At 52.4% G+C, this 21,612-nt stretch overlaps 2 protein-coding genes across 2 annotated transcripts; both read left to right on the top strand.

The window, feature by feature from the left end:
- The first annotated feature begins 1,861 nt into the window (after positions 1-1,861).
- Positions 1,862-9,468, top strand: Spred3 (sprouty related EVH1 domain containing 3). The gene is made up of 5 exons (XM_090322246.1): positions 1,862-2,042; positions 3,252-3,420; positions 3,513-3,589; positions 7,449-7,592; positions 8,448-9,468. The coding sequence occupies exons 1-5, from the start codon at positions 1,866-1,868 to the stop codon at positions 9,105-9,107; spliced, it is 1,227 nt and encodes a 408-aa protein (XP_090178372.1). The 5' UTR covers positions 1,862-1,865; the 3' UTR covers positions 9,108-9,468.
- Positions 9,469-15,390: 5,922 nt separating this feature from the next.
- On the top strand, positions 15,391-21,179 carry Tslig3c (tRNA splicing ligase complex subunit 3C). The gene is made up of 8 exons (XM_090322992.1): positions 15,391-15,460; positions 15,560-15,705; positions 15,796-15,930; positions 16,313-16,515; positions 16,927-17,004; positions 17,253-17,369; positions 19,158-19,325; positions 20,876-21,179. The coding sequence occupies exons 1-8, from the start codon at positions 15,417-15,419 to the stop codon at positions 21,020-21,022; spliced, it is 1,038 nt and encodes a 345-aa protein (XP_090179118.1). The 5' UTR covers positions 15,391-15,416; the 3' UTR covers positions 21,023-21,179.
- Positions 21,180-21,612: the final 433 nt, after the last annotated feature.

Genomic DNA, 21,612 nt, shown 5'->3' with positions numbered 1-21,612 from the left:
TCTCTAGGACCCAGCGGGCAAGTCCGCCCGTCTCGCTCTTACCCCTCCCCCACGCCGCCCCCTCCCCCCCCACCCTTCTTCCAGGTTCCCCCTCCCTCCCCCAGCGCCCCAGCTCCGGGTGCCCGTCTCCAGCGCCGCCCGAGCCAGCGAGGGAGCCGGAGCGAGCAGGAGGAGGAGGAGGAGGAGGAAGAAGAGGAGGAGGAGGAGGAGGAGGAGGAGGAGGAGGAGGAGGAGGAGGAGGAGGAGGAGGAGGCCGCCGTCGCCGCCGCTCGGAGCCCGGCCGGAGCCTCCCAGGCAGGTGCCCCGGGGCGGGCTAGGGGGCGGGGGCTGACAGACCGCCTGTCCCAGCCAGGGGGCGACCAGGACCCCGCTGCACCCTCTGCCCGCCCGGGTGATCCGCACACCCCAGCTGGGAAAGCAGAAGGTGATGGGGTCCCTAAAGTACGCGGCGGCCATTGGGGGGGTGCCAGCCTCCGTCTAGGGGTGTGTGTGGCGGGGTCTCGGGCTCCCTTTGCAGACTCCCATTCACAAAATCCCGTCCTGGCCCCTCTCCATTGAGGGAACTCTGAGGACCACTTCCCCGGGAGGGGGGGCGGAGGTGCGGGCGTGGGGAGCGTAGGGCGTCGTGGGATCCCGGCGCCCCCTCCCCGCTAGGCCCTGGGTGGTGGGGCGGAGGGGGGGGGAGCCCCTGCCCTCTTTCTGTGCTTCACCTGTTGTCGGGGGAGGCGGGCGGACAAAGGAAGCCGTGTCACGTGACCGCTCATTCACAAAAATCCCATCCCATTGAGAAAAAGGGGGCTGGGGGCGCTGCGGCCGCCCCTTCCTCCCCGGAAGGGCCGGGGAAACCCGGCAGCCCGCGGGTGGGGAGGGGCCAGGGCGCGCGGCGGGGTCCGCTCCGGGTGGGGCGCCCGGGTCGCCGCGTTGGGGCCGCAGCGGGGTGGGCGGGGGCGCGGGGGGCCGATCCGGATTCCAGGGCGGGGGGGTCCTTTGAGCTGGGGAGCGGGGCACGGGGGAGAGCCGGCACCCCCAGCTCAGACGCGCACCAGCGCCCTTTCCTGGCTTTCTTCGGCCTGGGACCCCAGGAAGCAGCTTTGATCGTTATTATTTTTTGTGAATGAAAACGCTCGCTGGATCGCCTCCGTTTCTGGCTTCCTCAGCCAGCCTCCATCGCCGCTCTCTTTCTGGGCCTCTCTTTCTGGCCATTTCTCTTCCCTGCTTCCCTGCCCATCTCCTGGTTGCTGGGTGACTCAGTGAGCTTTGCATCCGGTCTCATTCATAAATCCGGGAAGGGGTGGGGTGCGGTGGGGGGGGGGGAAGAGAGCCAAGCTTTATCCACCCAGCTTAGTGGCCTGGGTGACAGGGGGCAGAGGCAGTGTTGGGGTGGTGGTGGGTGGGGGGGGAACTGGAGCTGGAGTTGATGGGCCCAGAGAAAATACATATGCGCAGGAACCCAGCTGTGTGTGTTGGGGGGATGATGGGTGGGGCTGTGGGGCTGTGCTGACAGAGGAGACAGGGTTGAGGGGGGGGATGAGCTGGAGGGGGAGGGGAGGTGGCAAACCAAGCCTGTGAGGGGTGGGGTGGGAAAGGGGGGGGGAAAGAGGGTCTGGGGAGGGAAGATAGCCGTGGGGAAGCAGGCAGATCAGAGAGAGGCGATGTCACAGGAAGAAAGAAGCGGTGCCAGCAGAAAGTAGGCATGAGGGGGCAATGGTGGGTATTGGTGGCTGAGGGTCCACTGGGCCCGGATGTGAGAGATGAAGCTGGAGGGAGGGATGGGGGGAGGGAGGCAAGGAAAGGGCCCTGAAGGAGGGGGCAGGATTCGAATTCACAGACGGCTGTCCTTGTCTTCTCCCACGTCCTCCAGGTACATGGTGCGGGTCCGAGCCGTGGTCATGGCCCGAGATGACTCCAGTGGGGGCTGGCTTCCTGTGGGGGGCGGGGGCCTCAGCCAGGTGAGCGTATGTCGGGTCCGAGGGGCCAGGCCCGAGGGGGGGGCCCGCCAGGGGCACTACGTCATCCACGGGGAGCGCCTCCGGGACCAGAAAGTGAGCCACCCTGGGGCGCGAGGGTGGGGTGGGCCGGGGGAGGCAGGGGTGGGGCAGGGGTTCTCCAGGAGAGGTCAGGTTGTCTTCTCATCTGAGACTCGCACCGGGATGGGGATGGAATTTGGCAAAGAATCCTGTCCTGAGATAAAAGCTGGGCTTTGGGGGGCCCTCCTGGGGGTGCTGAGCCGTCGGGGCCACTGCCTCTTCTGGCTGTTCTGTTTACCACAGCCTCCTTGGTGACTGCCCAGCTTCTGGACCCCTGCTCACACCTGACTCAGACCATTTCCCTGCTGGGCTCTCAGGTTTTCCTGGGCTTTACCTTGGAGATCCTCACCCCAGGGCCCTCCACCAATTGATCCCCGTCTGCCCCGAAGCCTGATGGAATGGAAAGCGTTAGGTGTGGGTGTGGGGGGTCCTTCTAAGAGGTGTCAAATGTCAGTCGATGCTTTTCTGCAAGGCTGAACTGGCTTTCTTTGGGCACCAATCTGGAGGGGTGAAGTGGGAGTTTCAACTGGGGATGTAGCAGGACATTTTGAACTATCTGACAAGGCTTGGGGGAGGGAGGGTTTTAAGAGCTGGTGGGGTCACTGGGGAGAAGATGGGGGTGGAGTGGACAGTGATGTAGACCAGCACTGAGGTGGGAGGGGATTGTGGCAGTCCAATAAGAACTTTCAGGAAATACTTGAGGCCAGAAAGAAAAATACCCTATCAATAAAACGTGGAGAGGATTCTGTCTGCTGAGTTATCTAGAAGGAGCAGGTATTCATTAAGATTTAGGGTTCCTTACTGGGGCATCAAAAAAAAAAAAAGGATCTAATCTAGCTACTTAGGAGGCTGAGATCTGAGGATCATGGTTCAAAGCCAGCCCTGGCACTAAAGTACAGAAAACCAGAAGTGGCACTGTGGCCTTGAGTCCAGTAGCCTTGAACTGAAGAGTTTAGCGACAGCACCCAGGCCCAGAGTTCAAGCCCCATGACCAAGAGAAATAAAAAGAAAAGGATTTAAGGATTTGGGGGAAAAGTAAACAATAATCAGAGACCCAATTCATAAAATGAGAGTGTTATATTGGGGTATCAGTGAGGGCTTAGGGTACACATGGAACTGGGGGATCAAGTGGATGGGGTTCGGCAGAATGCAGAAAGCATTAGCACTAGGGAAAGTCATGGCTGGGAAGGGCCATGTCTGAATGGTTCCCCTCCCACCTCTCAGATCACCTTGGAGTGTACCCTGAGGCCAGGCTTGGTTTATAACAAAGTGAACCCCATCTTTCACCATTGGAGCCTCGGCGACTGCAAGTTTGGCCTGACGTTTCAGAGTCCAGCAGAGGCTGATGAGTTCCAAAAGAGTCTGCTGGCTGCTCTCGCTGCCCTCAGCCGAGGTGAGCCATGTGTGCGTAGAAGGCACTGGGGATGGACAAGACAGGAGAAGCCGGGCCTAGTCACTCACTCCCTGCCTCTCTCCCTACCCCAGGCTCACTCACTCCTTCTTCATCTTCATCCTCCTCGTCCCCTTCCCAGGACACCGCAGAGACTCCCTGCCCTCTCACGGTGAGTCTTCCATCTTCTGGTTCTTTTTGTTGGGAGGTTTCTTTCTGGTCTATAAATTCCTTCCTGGGCGCCTACTGTGTGGCAGGCATCAGACCACACACGAGGACACAGGATCCATTCTGGTTGGTTCAGTCCCATTTATTCTAGGTTTTCTGTTCTGTGGTGATTCACACATTCGTTAAAGTTACGTAAGGTGTACCTTCAGTAGCCCAGGCTGCTGTGTTTTAGAACTGGGGGTGGGGGGGGCACGCACATCAATAATCATCCGAGTTCCTTTCCTCTCAAAGCTGCCTCCTAGTCTAGTGAGAAAAGGCAATTAAATAAAATGAAGGGCTTGTAGGCATGGCTCAGTTGGTAGAGCACTACTCATTGAGCAAAGTATCATGGGCTGCTTTTGATAAATAAATAAAAGGAGAATTGAAAAGACTTTCTTAAAAAAAATGGATAACTTTAAAAAGTAAATGGGGCTGGGGGCCTGGCTAGAGTGGCAGAGCAGTGACCAAGCATGTTGGGGACCTGAGTTCAAAGGAGGGAAACAAAGGCAAATGATAAGCAAATGAGCAACAAACCAACTCCATGTTCTAGTTGCCACAAACCTCTTTTTTTTTTTTTTTTTTTTTTGCCAGTCCTGAGGCTTGAACTCAGAGCCTGGGAACTGTCCTTGCGTTTTCTCAAGGCTAGTGCTTTACCTCTTGAGCCACAGCACCACTTCTGGCTTTTTCTGTGTATGTGGCACCAGGGAATGAAACCCAGGGTTTCGTGTATGTTAGGTGAGCACTCTACCACTAGGCCACACTCCCAGACCCCAGACTTTGTTTCAAAATCACTTTTCATTTAATGGATTGGCAAATATTGGTTCTAGTTCAATATATTCAGAATATTTCCCCTTTGTGGTACCATCCAACTTCATTTCCCAAATGGACCCTCTTATTATTCCTGCCTCCCGTGCTAGCCCTGAAATTCAGTTCCCCTCACCCCACCCTACAACCAGGAGGGGACCTAGTGTCCCTTGTGTCTGATCATCCCCTACTCAGTACTCTCTCCTGGTTCCTTGTTACTTGAGGGGAAAGGACAAAACCATTTTTTTCTTTCTTTTCTTTTTTGCCAATCCTGGGGCTTGAATTCAGGGCCTGGGCACTGTTCTTGAGCTTCTTTTGCTCAAGGCTAGAGCTCTACCACTTGAGCCACAGTACCACTGCTGGCCTTTTCTGTTTAATGTGATACTGGGGAATTGAACTCAGGGCTTCATGCATGCTAGGCAAGCACTCTGCCACTAAGCCACATTCCCACTCCCAAAATCTTTACAGTAGTCCTAAGCTCCTACACGATCTGGCCTTGCTTCCCACACTCATATTGCTGTAGCTGCACTATTCTCACTTTCTCTCCAACAGAGCAGGCACATTCCTGTCACAGGACCTTTGCAGTGGCCTTCTAGAACATTCTTCTCCAGATTTTCATATGGCTTATCCTCTTCTTTCATGACTTTATTTATTTTTGCTAGCCCCGGGGTTTGAGTTCAGGGTCTGACCACTGTCCTTGAGATTTCTCAAGACTAGCATGCTACACTTAAGCCACAGTACCACTTCTGGCTTTTTCTGCGTATGCAGTACCAAGGAATTGAACTCAGGGCTTCGTGCATGCTAGGCAAGCACTCTATCACTAGGCCACACTCTCAACCTCTTTCATGACTTTATATAAGTATCACCTTAGTAGGTCCCTTCCTGAGAAACCTATTCAAAATTTCAATTGCTCCATATCCCTTAGGGTCTAATTCCACTCCCCCCACCCCGTTCCTTATTTCCTGTCTGTAAAGGCAGCTTTTTCAGGGATCAAAAGTTTAATATATGTGTGTATGTTAATGCGACGGTGAAGCCCCTTTGTGTAGTTAACTCCACAAAGAAAAAGAAATGAAAGAGAAGAAATTGCCAGACACTTGTGGGGCATACCTGTAATCCTAGCTACTCAGGATAATTGTATTTTGAAACAAACTCACGATTCCATCTCAAAAATAACCAGCCAAAAGCTGAGCTGGAAGTATGGTTGCCCACTGAATAAGCAAGCCATGCAGGAAGACTTGAGTTCAAATCCTGGTACCAGCTATCTATCTATCTATCTACCTATCTATCTACCTATCTACCTCTCTATCTATCTATGTATCTCTGTGAATTTCCTCATCACATCCCTGTGATGGAATGCCAGTTCTTGTAGAGCCAGGATCATTTGCTGGTTCCTTGCCATATTTCCCAAACCTAGCACATAAGTATTTAGTAAATGTGTTGAATAAAGGAATGAATGATTGCAAAGAATGTTGTGTGCATTTTGGCACTTGCTGGGAACAATGTGAATTGCCAAGAACACATAGAAGAACAAAAATTGGTTCCCTGGGGCAGAGAGGGGGCCCACCTCAGAGTAAGGGAGACAAAGATGTGGGCATAGATAATTCCTGTCTATGGAGTTTTTGTTGCATGCTGTGGCTGGAACCTGCCCAGAGATCTTTGTTTCTGGTATGCTATGGTGCTCAATTGTATACTAAAAGTAGCAAATGAATGAAACAGAAATTATGCTCAAGTAACATAAATGAAAGGAGAGTCTGAAAAGGATTATTTCAAGTTAGGAATCGAACTCACACCTATAATCCTAGTCAGAATACTAAGAGCCAAAGAAGACTGTGGTTGGAAGCCAGCTGGGGCAACATCTTTGAAATCTCATCTCCCAAATAGCAAAAAGCATGGATAGAGGCATGGCTCAACTGGTAGAGCACTAGCCAAGTTAGTTGAACTGACTCAAACTAGCCAAGTTAGTTAAACTAAGCTCAAAAAAGTCCTGGTAAATGACAATGCTTGGTATGGGTAGAAGAAAAATACTTCAGGTGGAAGGAGCATCCCCGTGGAGGTGTGTTGATGGAAATGACACAAAAAGGTGGCTGGCTGGCCATGAGAGTGTGTATCATTATAATTACTATTTTGGCTGGCAAGTGGGGCTTGAACTCAGGCCTGGGTGCTGTCCCTGGGCTTCTTTGCTTAAGGCTAGTGCCCTACCACTTTGAGTCACAGCACCACTTCTGATTTCCTGGTGGTTCATTGGAGAAAAGAATCTTATGGACTTTCCTGCCCTGGTTGGCTTTGACTATAATCCTTATAGCTCAGCCTCTGGGGTCGCTGATCTATATCTGTAATCCCAGCACTTTGGAGACTGAAGCAGGAGGATCTGGAATTCAAGGCTAGCCTGAGCTACAAGGCAAGACCCTAATCTCTACAAACAGGACTGTGGTCAGGCACCAGTGCTCACACCTTTAATCCTTGCTACTGAGGAGGCTGAGATGTGAAGATTGCGGTTCAAAGGCAGCCCAAGCGGAAAGTTCATGAAATAATCGTCTCCAGTGAAGAAAAAATAAGCTGGAGGTGGAACTGTGGCTCAAGTGGTAGACTACTAGCCTTGAGCCCAAAAACTTAAGGAAGAGTCCAGGCCCTGAGTTCGATCCCCAGGACTGGCACCAGACACAAAACAAAACAACAAGAACCCTGTCCTAAAACTATGAAAGTAGCTCCATGGTAGAGTGCTTGCCTGCCTAGCATGTGCAAAGGCCCTGGTTTCCATACCCAGCCTTTCCTGTACTTGGCATATGCTGTACCCTTGACAGTGGGCTTTAAAGTAACCACATTCTTATCAATAGGTACTATAATGGGCCTTATTTTACAGAGAAACAAATGGAGACTGAGGGGTGAGCTCAACTAGAGGGCCCGAGCTTGAACTCAGGTTTACTTGGTCCCACAGCCTTGTCAGTGGGAGGGAGTCGAGGTAAGGGCATCAGCTGGGGAGGGCTCCTCTCCCCTAGGCTGAGACCACTGATTTCTCCCAGTCCCACATAGACAGCGACTCCTCCTCCAGTCACAGCCGCCAGGAGACTCCTCCCGCCTGCACAGCCGCCCCCATCATCACCGTGGAGTCAGCCTCTGCTTTCGGGCCTGCCACTTCTCCCCAGCGTCGCCGATCCTCTGCCCAGGTGTGACCACCCATCCCTCAGCCATCCTTTGGGTGAAATGGGAACAGGTGCCAGAGAGTCCCTAAGGGAGTTGGAGCTGAGGCCCAGAGTTCTGGCTGGTGCCATTACTGGGGTGGGGGTGGGCGGTGGGGTAGAAACAGGCCTGGGTTTCTCCCGAGGCTGAATGCTTCCTGTGCTCCTGGGGATTTGATGGGGAGTTCTAAATCCCAGAGGACCGTGGAGGGTGATGTGGACCACTTTTTAAGTGTATTAGAAAATGGTGGTACTAGCCAGGTATGTGTGGGGAAGGGGGAGGGGGGGCTCATGCCTAATCATCCTGGTTACTTAAGAGGCTGAGATCCGAGGATTCTGGTTGGAAGCCAGCAGAGACAGGAAAGTCCAAGAGACTCTTAACTCCAATTAACCAGCAAAAAGCTGGAAATGGAGCTGTGGTTCCAGTGGTAGAACTCTAGCCTTGAGTAAAAAAAAGCTCAGAAACAGTGCCCAGACCCTGGGTTTAAGCCCTGGGAAACAAACCACAATAAGGAAGACGCTGTGGGTACTCACAGAAGGGTGCCTTAGGGTTGCAAATGTGGGAAGGCTGTGTGCCCCGGAGTCTAGGGGTAGGAATCGGTCATGAAAGGCAGCCGGTGTTAGGAGACTGCAGAGTGAGCCGTCTCCTCCTCTAGGAAAGGAGGGGCTGACCTGACCCCACACAGGAAAGGGCCTTGGGTCTAAGTCCTAAACCCAGTAACGCTTTGAGGAGCTGGATCCTTGGGTGACTCGGGCTGGATCGTGGAATTCCTGTTGGTTTGTTTGGTGGCATGGGAGTACCAGATCTGGCTAATGTGATCTCCTTGTCCCTTGGTTCTGCAGAGCTATCCTCCGCTTCTACCTTTCACAGGGATCCCCGAGCCCTCCGAACTTGTGGCTGGGGCAGGGGGCTGGGGCGGCCGCGGCTACGAGGATTACCGACGCTCGGGGCCACCTGCGCCCCTCACCTTGTCCACCTGTGTCGTGCGCTTCGCCAAAACTGGCACGTTGAGGGGTGCATCTCCGGGTCCCCCAGTGTCACTACCTGCTCCTCTCACCGAGGCCATACCCCCAGCACCCCCGGCTCGCCCACCCCCAGGTCCTGGACCCACTGCTGTGCCGGCCAAGGCCTCCCCAGAGGCGGAGGAGGCTGCGCGCTGCGTCCACTGCCGTGCGCTCTTCCGTCGGCGCGCGGATGGTCGTGGTGGCCGCTGCGCAGAGGCCCCGGACCCAGGTCGCCTGCTGGTGCGTCGTCTCAGCTGCCTGTGGTGCGCCGAGAGTTTGCTCTACCACTGCCTGTCAGACGCCGAAGGTGACTTCTCGGACCCCTGTGCCTGCGAGCCGGGCCACCCGCGTCCAGCTGCGCGCTGGGCCGCGCTGGCCGCGCTGTCCCTGGCCGTGCCCTGCCTCTGCTGCTACGCGCCCCTGCGCGCTTGCCACTGGGTCGCCTCCCGGTGTGGCTGTGCCGGCTGCGGAGGACGCCATGAGGAGGCCGCACGGTGAGGAAGTGACATTCTTGGTGCGGGGTCCTGCAGCCGGATGGAGGACCTCCCTCCAAATGAAAAAAAGAAAAAGGAGGGTTCAGAACTCCGGACTCTTTTTTTTTTTTTTTTAAATCTAAATCCCCCAACCTTAGGGCACATCCTAGAATTTGGAGTTTGGAGTTCCTATTGACCTAGAATCTGGGACCCCAAACCTAGGATTGAGAAACTGAGAAACATGTCCCCTCCCATGTCCCCAGTCTTGCTTCCCCAGCTCCAGTATCGGTAGGAGGTTCCTGAAAACCACCCAGGCATCCTGCCTTTTGCATTCTCTGTTCTTCTTGCCCATTGAGAGATCCCCCGACATCTCCCACACTGTGTCCTAGAGGGCCTTGAGGAGACCTTGAACCCTGAATCTTTATCTATATGACCAACCACAGGCCCTGGTTGGTCCTTCTGACATGGTGAACCCTCACATTACAGCCCCAGAGTTAGTCAGGAGTTGCCAATAATGAACTATTTCCACACCAAAACGACCCCTGAATATTTTGAAACGTATTGAACCCCTGAGATGCCCCGTATAGTCTCCAGGACCGCTGAGACACCAAACCCCTCCTGGGTTTGGTGATATGGGCTGGAAGCCCTAGATGTTGGTCTCAAGGCTACCCAACTTCTGAATGTCTACTGACCTGGTCATCAATTTGGGACAGCAAGAATTAAGAAGTGTGGGTGACCCTGCAGATACTGAAGTCTATTCTGACCAAAATGACCCCAGGAGGGCCAGCCCATGGTATAGATCCACCTGTTACTAAGCCAGGGCCCCTGGATCTCATGTACAGACTATGAGGTACCTGTTACCCCCAGGTGTATGCCTAGGGCCGCTGCCTCCATGGAGCCCATGATCCTGGTCTCAAGTCCTTCAGCAATCCTCTTCTACTCTCCCATTTGGACCTAGATTTGTTTGTTTGTTTGTTTGTTGCCAGTCCTGGGCTTGAGCTCAGGGCCTGAGCACTGTCCTTGGACTTTCTCAAGGCTAGAGCTCTACCACTTGAGCCTCAGCACCACTTCTGGCTTTTTTCTATGTATGTGGTACCGAGGAATCGAACCCAGGTCTTCGTGCATGCTAGGCAAGCACACTACCACTAGGCCAAACTCCTGGCCCACGGACCTAGATTTTGAGGTCCAAAAATGTCCTGGAATCTTTGGTCACCTCTTACTCCCAGTTCCCCAGTCCCCTAAAGGCCAGGTTGGGAGTCTAATTCCAGAAAGCTGGGGTAGCAATGGCAACTCAGACCTCTGATCCCTCAGTGACTCCCAGGTGCTTTAAAGTGCCCTGGGTCCAAGATTCACGCTGTCCTTGACACCCCAGACGCAGGGCTCGGCACTAGAGTGTTGGGATTGTTACTGATGCAGGACTTTGATCTACAGATCTGAGCTGGCCCCGAGATCCTAGTACTCTCTGATTCCAGATACCTTTGGATTTAAATTCTACTAACCCGATGAAGCCTGGAAATGTCTCCACTGGGTCCTGCTGGCGAATACCCAGAAAACTGTAGTTCCTGGTATGCTACCGTTCCATAGATTCGTGAAACTCCAAGGCCTCAGGCCCTGGAATTCTTGTCCCTGGGATCCCAGTTCCCAGCAATCCTCAGAATTACTCTTTATAGTCCTCCCTCACCCTTTTTATAGTCGGAAACTGGGACTTGAACTCAGTACCTGACACTTTGTCTCATTGGCTAGTGCTCTACCAACTGAGCCACGCCTTCAATCCCATCCAGCTCCTCCTTATCCTTAGATTCCAAGAGTTTCCCATTCCCTCCAGTTATGGTCAGGCCTTCCTACAGAGGATTATGCAAGCTGTTTGTTACACAAAGGCACACAATGGTGACAGATGACCACAGGGTTTTAGTGTCATCTGGTGGCCAAGCCAGGGCATCAGACAAGACCTGCCTTTTAGTTTTCATTTTATTATAATGGTGATATACAGAGTAGTTACGGTTACGAAAGTCAGGTAAAGCGACTATTTCTTCTTTGGCCAAGGTCATCTTTTTTCTTGCTCTTTCCCAGTTTTTCCCTCCTGTCCCCACCTACCAATCGTATAGGTCATTTCTGCCTGCCCTTTTCTGATTGGCATAAAAGCAATGTCAGGAGCTAGCTTTCTGTGGGAACCCCTATTCTATCCCAGTATTGTGGATCCCCCTAAAGTCCAGCCTGAGCTCTAACCCTGGCCCAAGTCCACCCACCCCTCCTCTTCTGTATCCGAAAGCTGGAAAGGCTTCATGCTGTTCCTCTCCAGGCTTCATCCAGGGGTCAATGCCATCGCTGTGCTCAGTGAGACAAGATGGCTGGTGCTCCTAAGATCCGTCCTGAGTGGGAGATAGCAAGGTCTTGTAGCAAGATAGTCTCAAAAGAAGGGAAAAGAAACGAATGGCATTGGACCTGCCTCTGGCCCCAAGCATCTGACAGTGTGGACGGACTTCTCTTTCCCTTTCTTCATTACCCACACTCTGATGGCCTTGTGTGTGTATGTGTGTGTGTGTGTGTGAGTGTGCGGCGTGAGGGGTCCTTCAAGACATACCTTGTTCTGTCACTTTAAATTATTAACTATTTATTGCATCCGGAACCTGTGAGATTTAGCTCTCCCAACCAGACCCTGGGATGGGTGAGAGAAAAAAGAAGGGAGGGTGTTCCTCCTATCCCTACTCTGCCCAGCTCTCATTACTGGCACCCCCACCAGAGCTGAGGGCGGAGGGGCTGGGGGCAGCTTGGGTCCCCCTTCCCCTCTCTGTGCCTCGGTCTCCCCCCCTTCTGTGGTGGGCTGGGGGGAAGCTCCATTCTTAAAACCTACCTCGTTTTGGGGAGGGGGGTGGGACGGGAGACCAGAGTACTGTACGGTGCTGTGAGATCTTTGGATAAAGAGGTGCCTCCCCCCAGAAGGTTCTTTCCGGGGCCTCCACCTCCCAGCCCCACCTCTCCCAGATCTCCCAGCCCTCCCACTCCCTGCTGGTACCCACCTCTGATCCATGGATGCCCTCCATCACCCAGCCCCCAAATCATGGGTGCTTGGAGGGTTTACCCTGGGAGCCAGGAAGACCTCAGATCCTGGAGCCCCAGACCCCATTTTCTAGCTGTTTACCCCTCAGATTGGATGCCTGGCCCCTAAACTTGGGGGAGGCACCCCAACATGTATCATCCTGACCTTGATTGCAAGCTAGTCTTGGGACCTCAATTATTGTTAGCACTGCTGCAGGCTGCAGTGGAAGGAGGATGGGGGCGGAAGACCCAGCCTTGTCATGGGGGAGGGGGCTTGAGATCTGCTCCAAGAAATGTCTGTGACAACGACTCGGCCTGTGTTGTTTATTTGCATGGATGCGCCTTTGTTCACTCCTGTTTTGGAACGGCTAGATGAATCTCCTGCCTCAGTTCTCCTTTCCCTCCACATCCTTTAGTCCCTGAGTGGCTAACCCAGGAAGTCGCTCAGCAAGTGCATTCATGGACCGAGCATGAGGGTGCCAAGCTTTGTAGTAGGCACAAGGGATGAAGCCAATAAACAGGGCAGGGCATGGTAGCTCTCCACCTACTTAGGAGAAGGTGACAGAAAATTATGGTTCCAGGTCAGACCAAGGAAAAAGCCCAGACCCTATTTTAAAAATAACTAAAGCAAAAGATTGAGAGCTTGAATTTCAACCTCAGTACCTCCTCCCCCCAAAAAAGCCAGCACCAAGCTGGGGGCAGTGGCTCACGCCTGTCATCCTAGCTACTCAGGAGACTGAGATCTGAGGATTGAGGTTCAAAGCCAGCCTGGGCACTAAAGACCTTGAGACTCTTATCTCCAATTAATCACTAGAAAAGGGAAAGAGGGGCTATGGCTCAAGGGGTAGGGTGGTAGCCTTGAGCTGAAGAGCTCTAGGACAGTGTCCAGGCCCAGAGTTCAAGCCCCATGACCTACCAAAAAGAAAGAAAGAAAAAAAGCTAACACCAGTGGTTCACATCTGTAATCCTAGCTACTCAGGAGGCTGAGATCTAAGGATCATGGCTGAAGCCAGCCTGTGAAACTCCAACCACCCACCCAAAAGCCCTTAGTGGTAGAGTGCTACTTTTGAGCCCCAAAGCTCAGAGACAGGTCTTGAGTTCAAGCTCCCAGGCCCAGCACACATACAAACCTACATTTAACCCAGCAAACATAGACAGAATCCTCCCTTCTCTTGGGAGCTTCTGACTTCCTGGTGGGGAGAGAACATGAGTCACCTTGACTGTTTCATGTTCAAGGAAACAAAAAGTGAACATAAGCTATGCAGATGGCTTGGTTTCAGCCAGTGGTCAGATTAGGCCCCACACAGGAGTCCTGACAAAGATGAGGGAGATCTGACAGAGATGAGGGGGATGTGTGGATGTCTGCAGGGAAGAACATTCCAATGAAAGCCAACAGCCAATGTTGGGGGGGTGGATACCGGAAGAGTCCAGAGAGAGAGGGGACAGGGTTTCAGAGAAGGTCTGGTACCAGTCAAGCCTTTATGTGGTTTCTCTCTTTATCTCCCCCTCTAATTGCTCCACCCCCTGAGTCACACCCCAGTCCTGGACTTTGGTTTTGACTGTCTTAAACTGGAGTCCTGGGCAGGCCCCTAAGCAATAGAAGGATGTGAATTCTGTGTGCAAGCCCCCAGGGTGTGGGGAGGGCTTGGGTTCATTTTGAAAGAGAATACACCAGTTTCTCTGTGGGGTTTAATATAGAGAATCCGGACTTGGGGGCAGGGCTCATGGCAGAGCTTAGCATGTGTGTATCTGGATTGGAGCCCCTGTACCAAAAGAAAAGGAGAGAGAAGAGGAAAGAGAAAGGATGGAAGGAAGAGGGATAGAAAAGAGGAGTCAAAAGGTTATAGGGCAAATTGTTGGACTCAGTAATTTCGATGCTTTGTTGAAGTCAGTGCCATTCTGGGTACCTCCTTGGCCTAGTTAACGCTCTAGAGAGGAGCAGGTAAAGATCAGGCTGTGACTCTGACAAGCTCAAGACTGTATTGTCTCCCGATGCTTCCAGGACACTCCACACAGTGAGATAAGGACAGCCAGGAAGAGATTGGAGCTGGAACAAAGATTTTTATTTTAACAAAATCAACAGGCAGCAATACCAGAAACCAGCTTGGGATAAAGTTTTGGTTAGATCCTGCTATACTACGTATCCACTCTTGAAGTAGGGACAGTATTCAGCCCAGAAGCACCCCCAATGCTGAATATATATCCATCGTTACTTATTGTGTGTTAAACTATGTGTGTCTGTTAAGCATATTCATGCTGGAGATTGAACTACTCCAGGGTCTTCATATATTTTTGCCACACCCCAGTTCTCTTGTTTGTTTTTCAGATAGAGTCCTGTGCTTTCTCCATAGCCAGCCTCAACTGTAATCTCCTTCTTCTGCTTCCTTTGTAGCTGGGATTACAGACATACATCACCATACCTGGCCTTAATAATACATACTCTTAACATTGGGAGAATTAACTAGTTATATAAAAAGTGCTTAACAGCCAGGCACCAGTGACTCACACCTGTAATCCTAGCCACTTGAAAGGCTGAGTTGGGGAGGATTGTGCTTCCATACACAAAAGACTCATAGCCAGGTGTAGTGTATGCCTGTCATTCCAGTAATGTGGGAGGCTAAAATCGGGAAATCTAAGTTCCAGGTTAACCCAGTCAAGTCAAGACTCATCTCAATGAAAGAAGCTGGGCACCCTAGTTAGGACAGAAAGTCCAAAGCAGGTGGATTGCCATCCAGGCCTGGCCTGGGCAAAAAGCAAGACCCTATCTCAAAGTAACCAGTGTACAAAAGGGCTAGAAAGTATGGCTCAGCAGGAGGCCTTGAGTTTAAATCTCAGTCTCATCCCCCCAAAAAGTGCTTAATAAGGCCCAAATAGCAATTTATAGGTCATCCTGGGCAATTCCAGAAATAAGATGGAAAAGAAGGAAGTATATTTCTGGTTTGGACATGAACTTGGGCGAACATTTGGCCTGATGTGTATTAAGAGCAGAGTATCAGTGAGAGAGGTGGAGGGAAAGGAAAGAAGTTGTTTTCATGTCGCATTGCCTTTCTAGACATCACACCCGGGATCCTGAACCCAAGCTGTCAAATTTACAACCCGGGACAGGTTACCAGGTGAGCCTCGTGGGCGGAGCTTGGGGGGTGGGTGGGCTCTGCCTGCTCCTACACCAATCAGAGTGCAGGAGACTCTTCGCTCGAAGACCTGATTGGTTAGGGCTGTTCCAAATGCGCGGCGCTCCCAGGGCGGAGTCTGCTCTACGGCCTGAAGGGGGCGCGCGACGGCCCGAGGCCGCGGTTCCATGGAGGGGGCGGCGGCGGTGGCCCAGGACCTGCTAGCTTTAGGGTAAGGGACCGTGTGGCGTGGCTGGGGTGTGCGGGAAGGGCGGGTTCACATCGGAACGCGGATGGAGAGCGATTCGCATTGATCCACGTCCCACCGCAGCTATGGGGCTCTTCCGGAGACGGTGGCTCGGGGCTCCTGGTGTCCAGACTTCAGGGCGCTGTGCGCGCGGCTGGCGGCCGAGCTGGCGACTCTGGGCGCCCTGGAGCAGCGAGAGGAAGGCGCCGAGGTGCTGAGCGCCCGCGACGGTGCGTATAGATGGAACTGGAGGGGGTGGGGGAGGCGCCGCGCGGTCCAAACCGCGGGACCCGCGTCCTGACATCTCGCGCCTCCTGCAGGTCCGGCCGCGGAGGACGAGTTCCTGCGACAGTTGGCTGGCCTGCTGCGGGCGTTGCACTGCCCGGACCGCGCGCTCGGTGGCGACGGGCTCGCGCTCGCGCTGCGGGAGCCTGGCGCGGGCCTGCGCCTGCTGAGTGAGCCTCTAGGGTGGTCCTGGCTTGCGGAAATGGGCGTGGCTAAGGCCCCTGGGGTGGGCGGGCTCAGAATGACCCGAGCGGGCCCTGGCCGGTGACGTCAGGAAAGGGGCGTGGCCGGCGATTCGGGGCGGGGCGATGGCTCTGGAATGGGCGGGGCTAGGCTTTCGCTGATTGCAGCGGATGGAGGTAGGTGGAGCCCTGGCAAGGGGTTCGGAAGTGGGCAGGAGTCGAATTCTGAGGAGAACTTTTGGGTCCCTCCTGGGTAAGCGCTACTCTAGAGGCTGTCCCAAAGTTATGTCTAGATGGGCAACCGAGGTGATGGATGGGGCAGCTGTCCTCTTTTATAACACCTGTAAAGGATCTCTTTTCCTATTTGTAGGTTTTCTCTGCGCTGAGATCCAGGCTGCTCGGCTTTTGTGTCTGCAATCCAGGCGGGATCTCAGCCCTGTGCCACCCCTTAGACAAGGGACGGAGGGAGCTGATATGGTCCAGGAACTCTTGCTCACTCGCCAAGCTCTAGGGCTTCCCAAACCCATGCCAAGAACCCCTGCCAGCCAGCTACTGCAAGAGATACATGCCAAGGTAGAGAGCTAAAGTCCCTACCCCACTTGGGCATCCCCGCCTTGCATGGAAAGAAGATCCTATTTTGTTTGTGCCTGTACAGGAACTTGAACTCAGAGCTTTGATACTATTTCTTAGTTTTTTCACTCAAAGCTAGTGCTCTACCACCTGAGCCACACCTCTACTTCTGGCTCTTTGCTGGTGAACTTTGCAGCCCTGGTTGATTTCAAACCATGATTCTCAGATCGCAGCTTCCCAAGTAGCTAGTATTACATGCATGAGCCACCAGCGCTCAAGTCCCAGGGATGCCTTTTAGAGCTGTTGTCTGCCGTTTTTGCTTTTGTGGCCTGGGTCCTTAGGGTAAAGGGAAACAGGTCCATGGAGTCATCCATCCATCCTGTTTCTGCCTCAGCTTCTGCCTTCTCCCATCAGATCTCAGAGCTCCTGCCTTCCGTGCCCCCGGGGTCCATGCAGCCCCTCCTCAGCTACCCACTGAATTCACCACAATGGGTAAGAGTGTGTATTTCTACTCAGGGCCTGAGCACTGTCCTTGGGCTCTCTCAATGCTAGAACTCTACCACTTGAGCCACAGCACCACTTCCAGCTTTTTCTGTGTATGTGGTACTGAGGACTTGAACCTGGGTCTTTTTGCATGCTAGGCAAGCAAAGAGGTTGTATTTCTATACATGAACAATATCCTCACTCAGAGATGAAAGAGAGGGGGAGGGACTCTTGACCTGACAGACCTTTTCTCCCAGGAAGCACTGGAGTCCCTGTCCCAAAGCCTGACAGAGCAGTATGGCTGCCGCCGCTGCCTCCTTCTCAAGCGCTTGGACCTCACGACAGCTTCATTCCACTGGAGCCATCGGGCAGAGGTGTGGGCAAAGGATCCTGGCAGGAGGATGGAAGCCCAACTGTGTGTGGTGGGGAGGAGGTTGGGGGCACAGCTGCTGAAAGGAGGGAGGGGGAGGACCAGAAATATTATTCTTTGTAGGTTCTGTGGGCCCAGGCCATTTTGAAATCTTATTAGGATTGGGACTTCTAGAATCTTAGGGTCTCTAGGGCGTTCTTGAGTTCCCAGCTCTGCCTTGGGAATGTCTTCCTGAACATACCCCTGGGAGGCTCTGTTAGCTGTGTTTGTGATGCTATGAGAAAATACTTTAGACTGGGGACGTTGTAAGGAAAAGGGGTTTATTTTGATTTATGATTTGGGAAGCTGAAAAGCTGAAATAGATCCAGCAGTGACCCTGTGCTGTGCCATAACGTGGCGGATATCATCATAGAATAGGAGTACAAGTGGCCAGTGGGTGCTTGTGGAAGATAACCCCCTCTTTGTGGGGATCCAGGGGCTTGAATTCATGGCTTGGATGCTGTTCCTGAGCTTTTTTGCTCAAGGCTAGTGCTCTACCACTTGAGTCACCAGAAGCTTCACTTCTGGTTCTTTTGGTCCTTAATTGGACCTGAGTATATCTTGGGCTTTCTTGCCTGAGTTGGCCTCAAACAGGGATCCTCAGATCTCAGCTTCCTGAGTACTCTGATTATAGGCGAGTTGGCTCTCTGTATAACACAAGTGCTCTTGGTGAACAATTTGGTCCTGTGAGACTTTATCTACTTCCAACAGGCTTGAATTAATCCTTTCCAGGCAAAGTACCTCATGATCTAATACCTACACCTAGACTCTACCTCTAAAGGTTCCACCACTTTCTTTGTGTGTGCGGCAGTAATGGGGATTGAACTCATGGCCTCACACAGCTCCTTTTTGCACTGGTTGTTTTCCAGGTAGGGTCTCATTTCCTATCCAAGCTAGCTTGTCCTTTCCTGTATCCCTGGAGGATGACAAGTACACACCACTACACCTAGCCATTGTGCCTCTCTTCTAGTTGGCACAACAAGCATGTCATTGTACCCAGCCATTGATTGTGATGGGGTCTTGAGAACTTTTATGCCCAGTCTGATTCCCGGCCACAATCCCTCATCTCTCCCTCTCAAATAGATAGGATTACAGGCATGAGCCACCACACTTGCTAGTTTTATTACTTTTCTGTTGTTGTTGTTAGCTCTGGGGCTTGAACTCAGAGCCTGGCACATTTTCCCTGGACTCTTGTGCTCCAGGCTAATGCTCTACTATAAGCCACAGCTTACCTTCTAGTTTTCTGGTGATTGATTAGAGATGATCCTAACAGATTTTCCTGCCCAGACTGGCTTAGAATCTTGATCCTCAGATCCCAGCCTCTTAAGTAGCTAGGATTACAGGCATAAGCCACCAGCACCTGGCTGTTTGTTTTTTTTTTTGGCCAGTCGTGGGGCTTGAACTCAGAAACTGAGCACTGTCCTTGGATTTTTCTCAAGGCTAGAGCTCTACCATTTGAGCCATAGTACCAGTATGTGTTACTGAGGAATCGAACCTGGGTCTTTGTGCATGCTAGGCAAGCACTCTACCACTAGGCCAAACTCCCAGCCCCTGGCTATTTTATTACTTATCACAGTGGTGATAAGGACCACGTGGTATTTAGGACCATGCTTCTAGCTTATGCGTCTTTGGGGGAAGAGACCCCCAAAGTAGAAGTCCTGAGTTGGGAAGAGATGGTCCCAAGATGATGGTTCATAGCTGGGCAGGGTTCTTGGGCACTTCCTGGGTGACCATTATCCTGTTCCCACTCCAGATCCAAGGAGCAGCCATGAGGGCAGTGCTGAGCCCTCTTCGAGAGCTTCTGACCCCAGAATCCGATGTCTCCATTGCACATGTTCTGGCTGCCCGAGCTGACCTTTCTCGTCTGGTTCCCGCCACCAGTGTGGCTGCCCGCCGAGGGACCAGCTGTGCCATCCACAAGGTGGGTACCTGGGGGGTGGGGAAGGATCCTGGCACCCCTGGCCTTCACATTAGTCTTTAGCATTTCTCCTGGACCATGCTTGTCTACTCACTCCCACTCTCCAACTCTGGGCCCACCACTTATAACCTACTCCACATAGGATTTTTTTTTTGATGGCAGGATTTGAACTCAGGGCCTGGGCACTATCCCTGAGCTCTTCAGTTCAAGGCTAGCACTCTACCGTTTTGAGCCACAGCTATATTGCCAGATTTCTGGCAATTCATTGGAGATAAGAGTCTCATGGATTTTTGTGCCTGGGCTGCCTTTGAACCACAATTCTCAGATCTCAGCCTTCTGAGGAGCTAGGATTACAGGTGTGAGCCACGGCGCCCAACTAGAAAGCTTCCATTTTATTTTATTTTATTTTTTGCCAGTTCTGGGGCTTGAACTCAGGGCCTCAGCACTGTCCTTGGGCTTTCTCAAGGCTAGAGCTCTACCACTTGAGCCACAGCACCACTTGCAGCTTTTTCTAGGTATGTGGTACCAAGGAATCAAACCCGGGTCTTAGTGCATGCTAGGCAAGCACTCAACCACTAGGCCAAACTCCCAGCCCCACAGACAGATCTGACATAGACTTCCCTAGCTCAAAATTCTCCTAGGCTCCTTGGTGCTTTAAAACAGTCTACATGTTTACTGAGCTATTGTCCACCTTTTCAGTTTGTTTCCACTCCTTTATTACCTCACTGTCTGTTTATTTTTTGTCCATCTTGGAGCCTGATCTTGGGTCCTGGGTGCTGTCCCCGAGTGCTTGTGTTCAAGGCCAATGCCTTACCATTTTTTGTTTTTTGTTTTTTTTTGCCAGTCCTGGGCTTGAGCTCAGAGCCTGAGCACTGTTCTTGGTCTTTCTCAAGGCTAGAGCTTTACCACTTGAGCCTCAGCACCACTTCCGGCTTTTTTCTATGTATGTGGTACCAAGGAATCAAACCTGGGTCTTCATGCATGCTAGGCAAGCACTTTAACCACTAGGCCAAACTCCAGGCCCTGCCTTACCATTTTTAGCCACAGCACTTCTTCCAATTTTCTGCTGGTTAATTGGAGTCTCTGCTGGTTAATAAGAGTCGCATAGACTTTCCTGCCCTTTGTGTGGTGTGTGTGTGTGTGTGTGTGTGTGTGTGTGTGTGTGTGTGCCTCAACATTGTCCCTGAGGTTCTCCCCCCCCCCCCCCCAAAGCTAGCACTTTGCAACTTGAGCCACAGCTCCACTTCTGGCTCTTTGATAGTTTGGAGATAAGTCTCACAGATTATCCTGGCCAGCTTGACTTTGAACCATGATCCTTGGAGCTTGACCGCCTGAGTTGCTAGGATTACAGGTGTGAGCCACTAGCTCAATTTATTATATTCTTGAAGCAAAATAGCCCCCGTGTAAATGATTTCGTATGCACCCTCCTATCTCTTCAACTAGTCACCATCTTCTCTTCCTTCTTCTGTCCCACGCTGCTCCCCTTGCTTGCTGCTGTTACCGTCCTGAGTCTTTTCTTCATTCTGTAAAGTTCAGGTCTATTCTACTCTCAGGTGATGATGGGTCACGTGCCAGACCGGGGAGGCCGCCCAAATGAACTGGAGGCTCCCATGCCCACGTGGCAGAGGCGAAGGGAAGATGGAGGAGGGTGGAAGGCAGGCCACCAGCGCTGGGGTCACAAGAAGAAGAAAAAGAAGTAAATGGGGACGCCTTGGCCATCTTTGTGAGTCAGTCTGGCAGTTGGTACCTGTCATTTCGTATCCCTGTTCTTGAGGTTCCCCCAAAATGTGCCATGCCCCACGCATCATTCAACACCAGGAGTCATGCTCTCTGGAAAATAAATTTAATTTTTTGGCAGCTGTAGGTCCTGTTTCTGCAGGGGCCGGGTGTGTGGGGAGGGGCTCTGCCTCTGTGCCTAGGCCCCTGCCTTATGAGCACCCACGAGGCCTTTGTTCTTCAAAAACACCCCCTTCCCTTCCAGCAGACGCAAACACTTCTCACAGGCCCACATTGTGCCAGCCTTGTTTTGGGCACCAGGGACCCAGCGGTAGAAATGAAAGACACTTCTGCCGTCCTGAAACTGACATTTCCAGTGAGGAGGGACAGACGTGTAACATGATAAATAACTGAAAAGTATCATTTGTCAGAGGACGAAGTACTGTAGGGGAAAATGAATCAGGAAGGCCAGAACTGGGGCAAGGATCCCATGTCCTGAGGTCAGAGAGGTTGTCACCAAGAGGGTCTCACTTGAACAAATTCCCAGGGTTCTGGGAAGAGTGTTCCAAGAAGA

The sequence above is a fragment of the Megascapheus bottae genome, chromosome 31 (genome assembly GCF_031878675.1).
Source record: "Megascapheus bottae isolate mThoBot1 chromosome 31, mThoBot2.hap1, whole genome shotgun sequence".
Taxonomy (NCBI): domain Eukaryota; kingdom Metazoa; phylum Chordata; class Mammalia; order Rodentia; family Geomyidae; genus Megascapheus; species Megascapheus bottae.
Note: the sequence above shows the minus strand (reverse complement) of the source record. Positions and strands in the feature narration are given on the sequence as shown.

Coding starts and splice junctions, on each gene's coding strand:
- Spred3 (XM_090322246.1), top strand. CDS start 1,866: ATGGTGCGGGTCCGAGCCGTGGTCATGGCCCGAGATGACTCCAGTGGG. Junction 2,043..3,251: donor AGCGCCTCCGGGACCAGAAA/GTGAGCCACCCT, acceptor CCCACCTCTCAG/ATCACCTTGGAGTGTACCCT. Junction 3,421..3,512: donor TCTCGCTGCCCTCAGCCGAG/GTGAGCCATGTG, acceptor TCCCTACCCCAG/GCTCACTCACTCCTTCTTCA.
- Tslig3c (XM_090322992.1), top strand. CDS start 15,417: ATGGAGGGGGCGGCGGCGGTGGCCCAGGACCTGCTAGCTTTAGG. Junction 15,931..16,312: donor CGCGGGCCTGCGCCTGCTGA/GTGAGCCTCTAG, acceptor TCCTATTTGTAG/GTTTTCTCTGCGCTGAGATC. Junction 19,326..20,875: donor CCAGCTGTGCCATCCACAAG/GTGGGTACCTGG, acceptor TTCTACTCTCAG/GTGATGATGGGTCACGTGCC.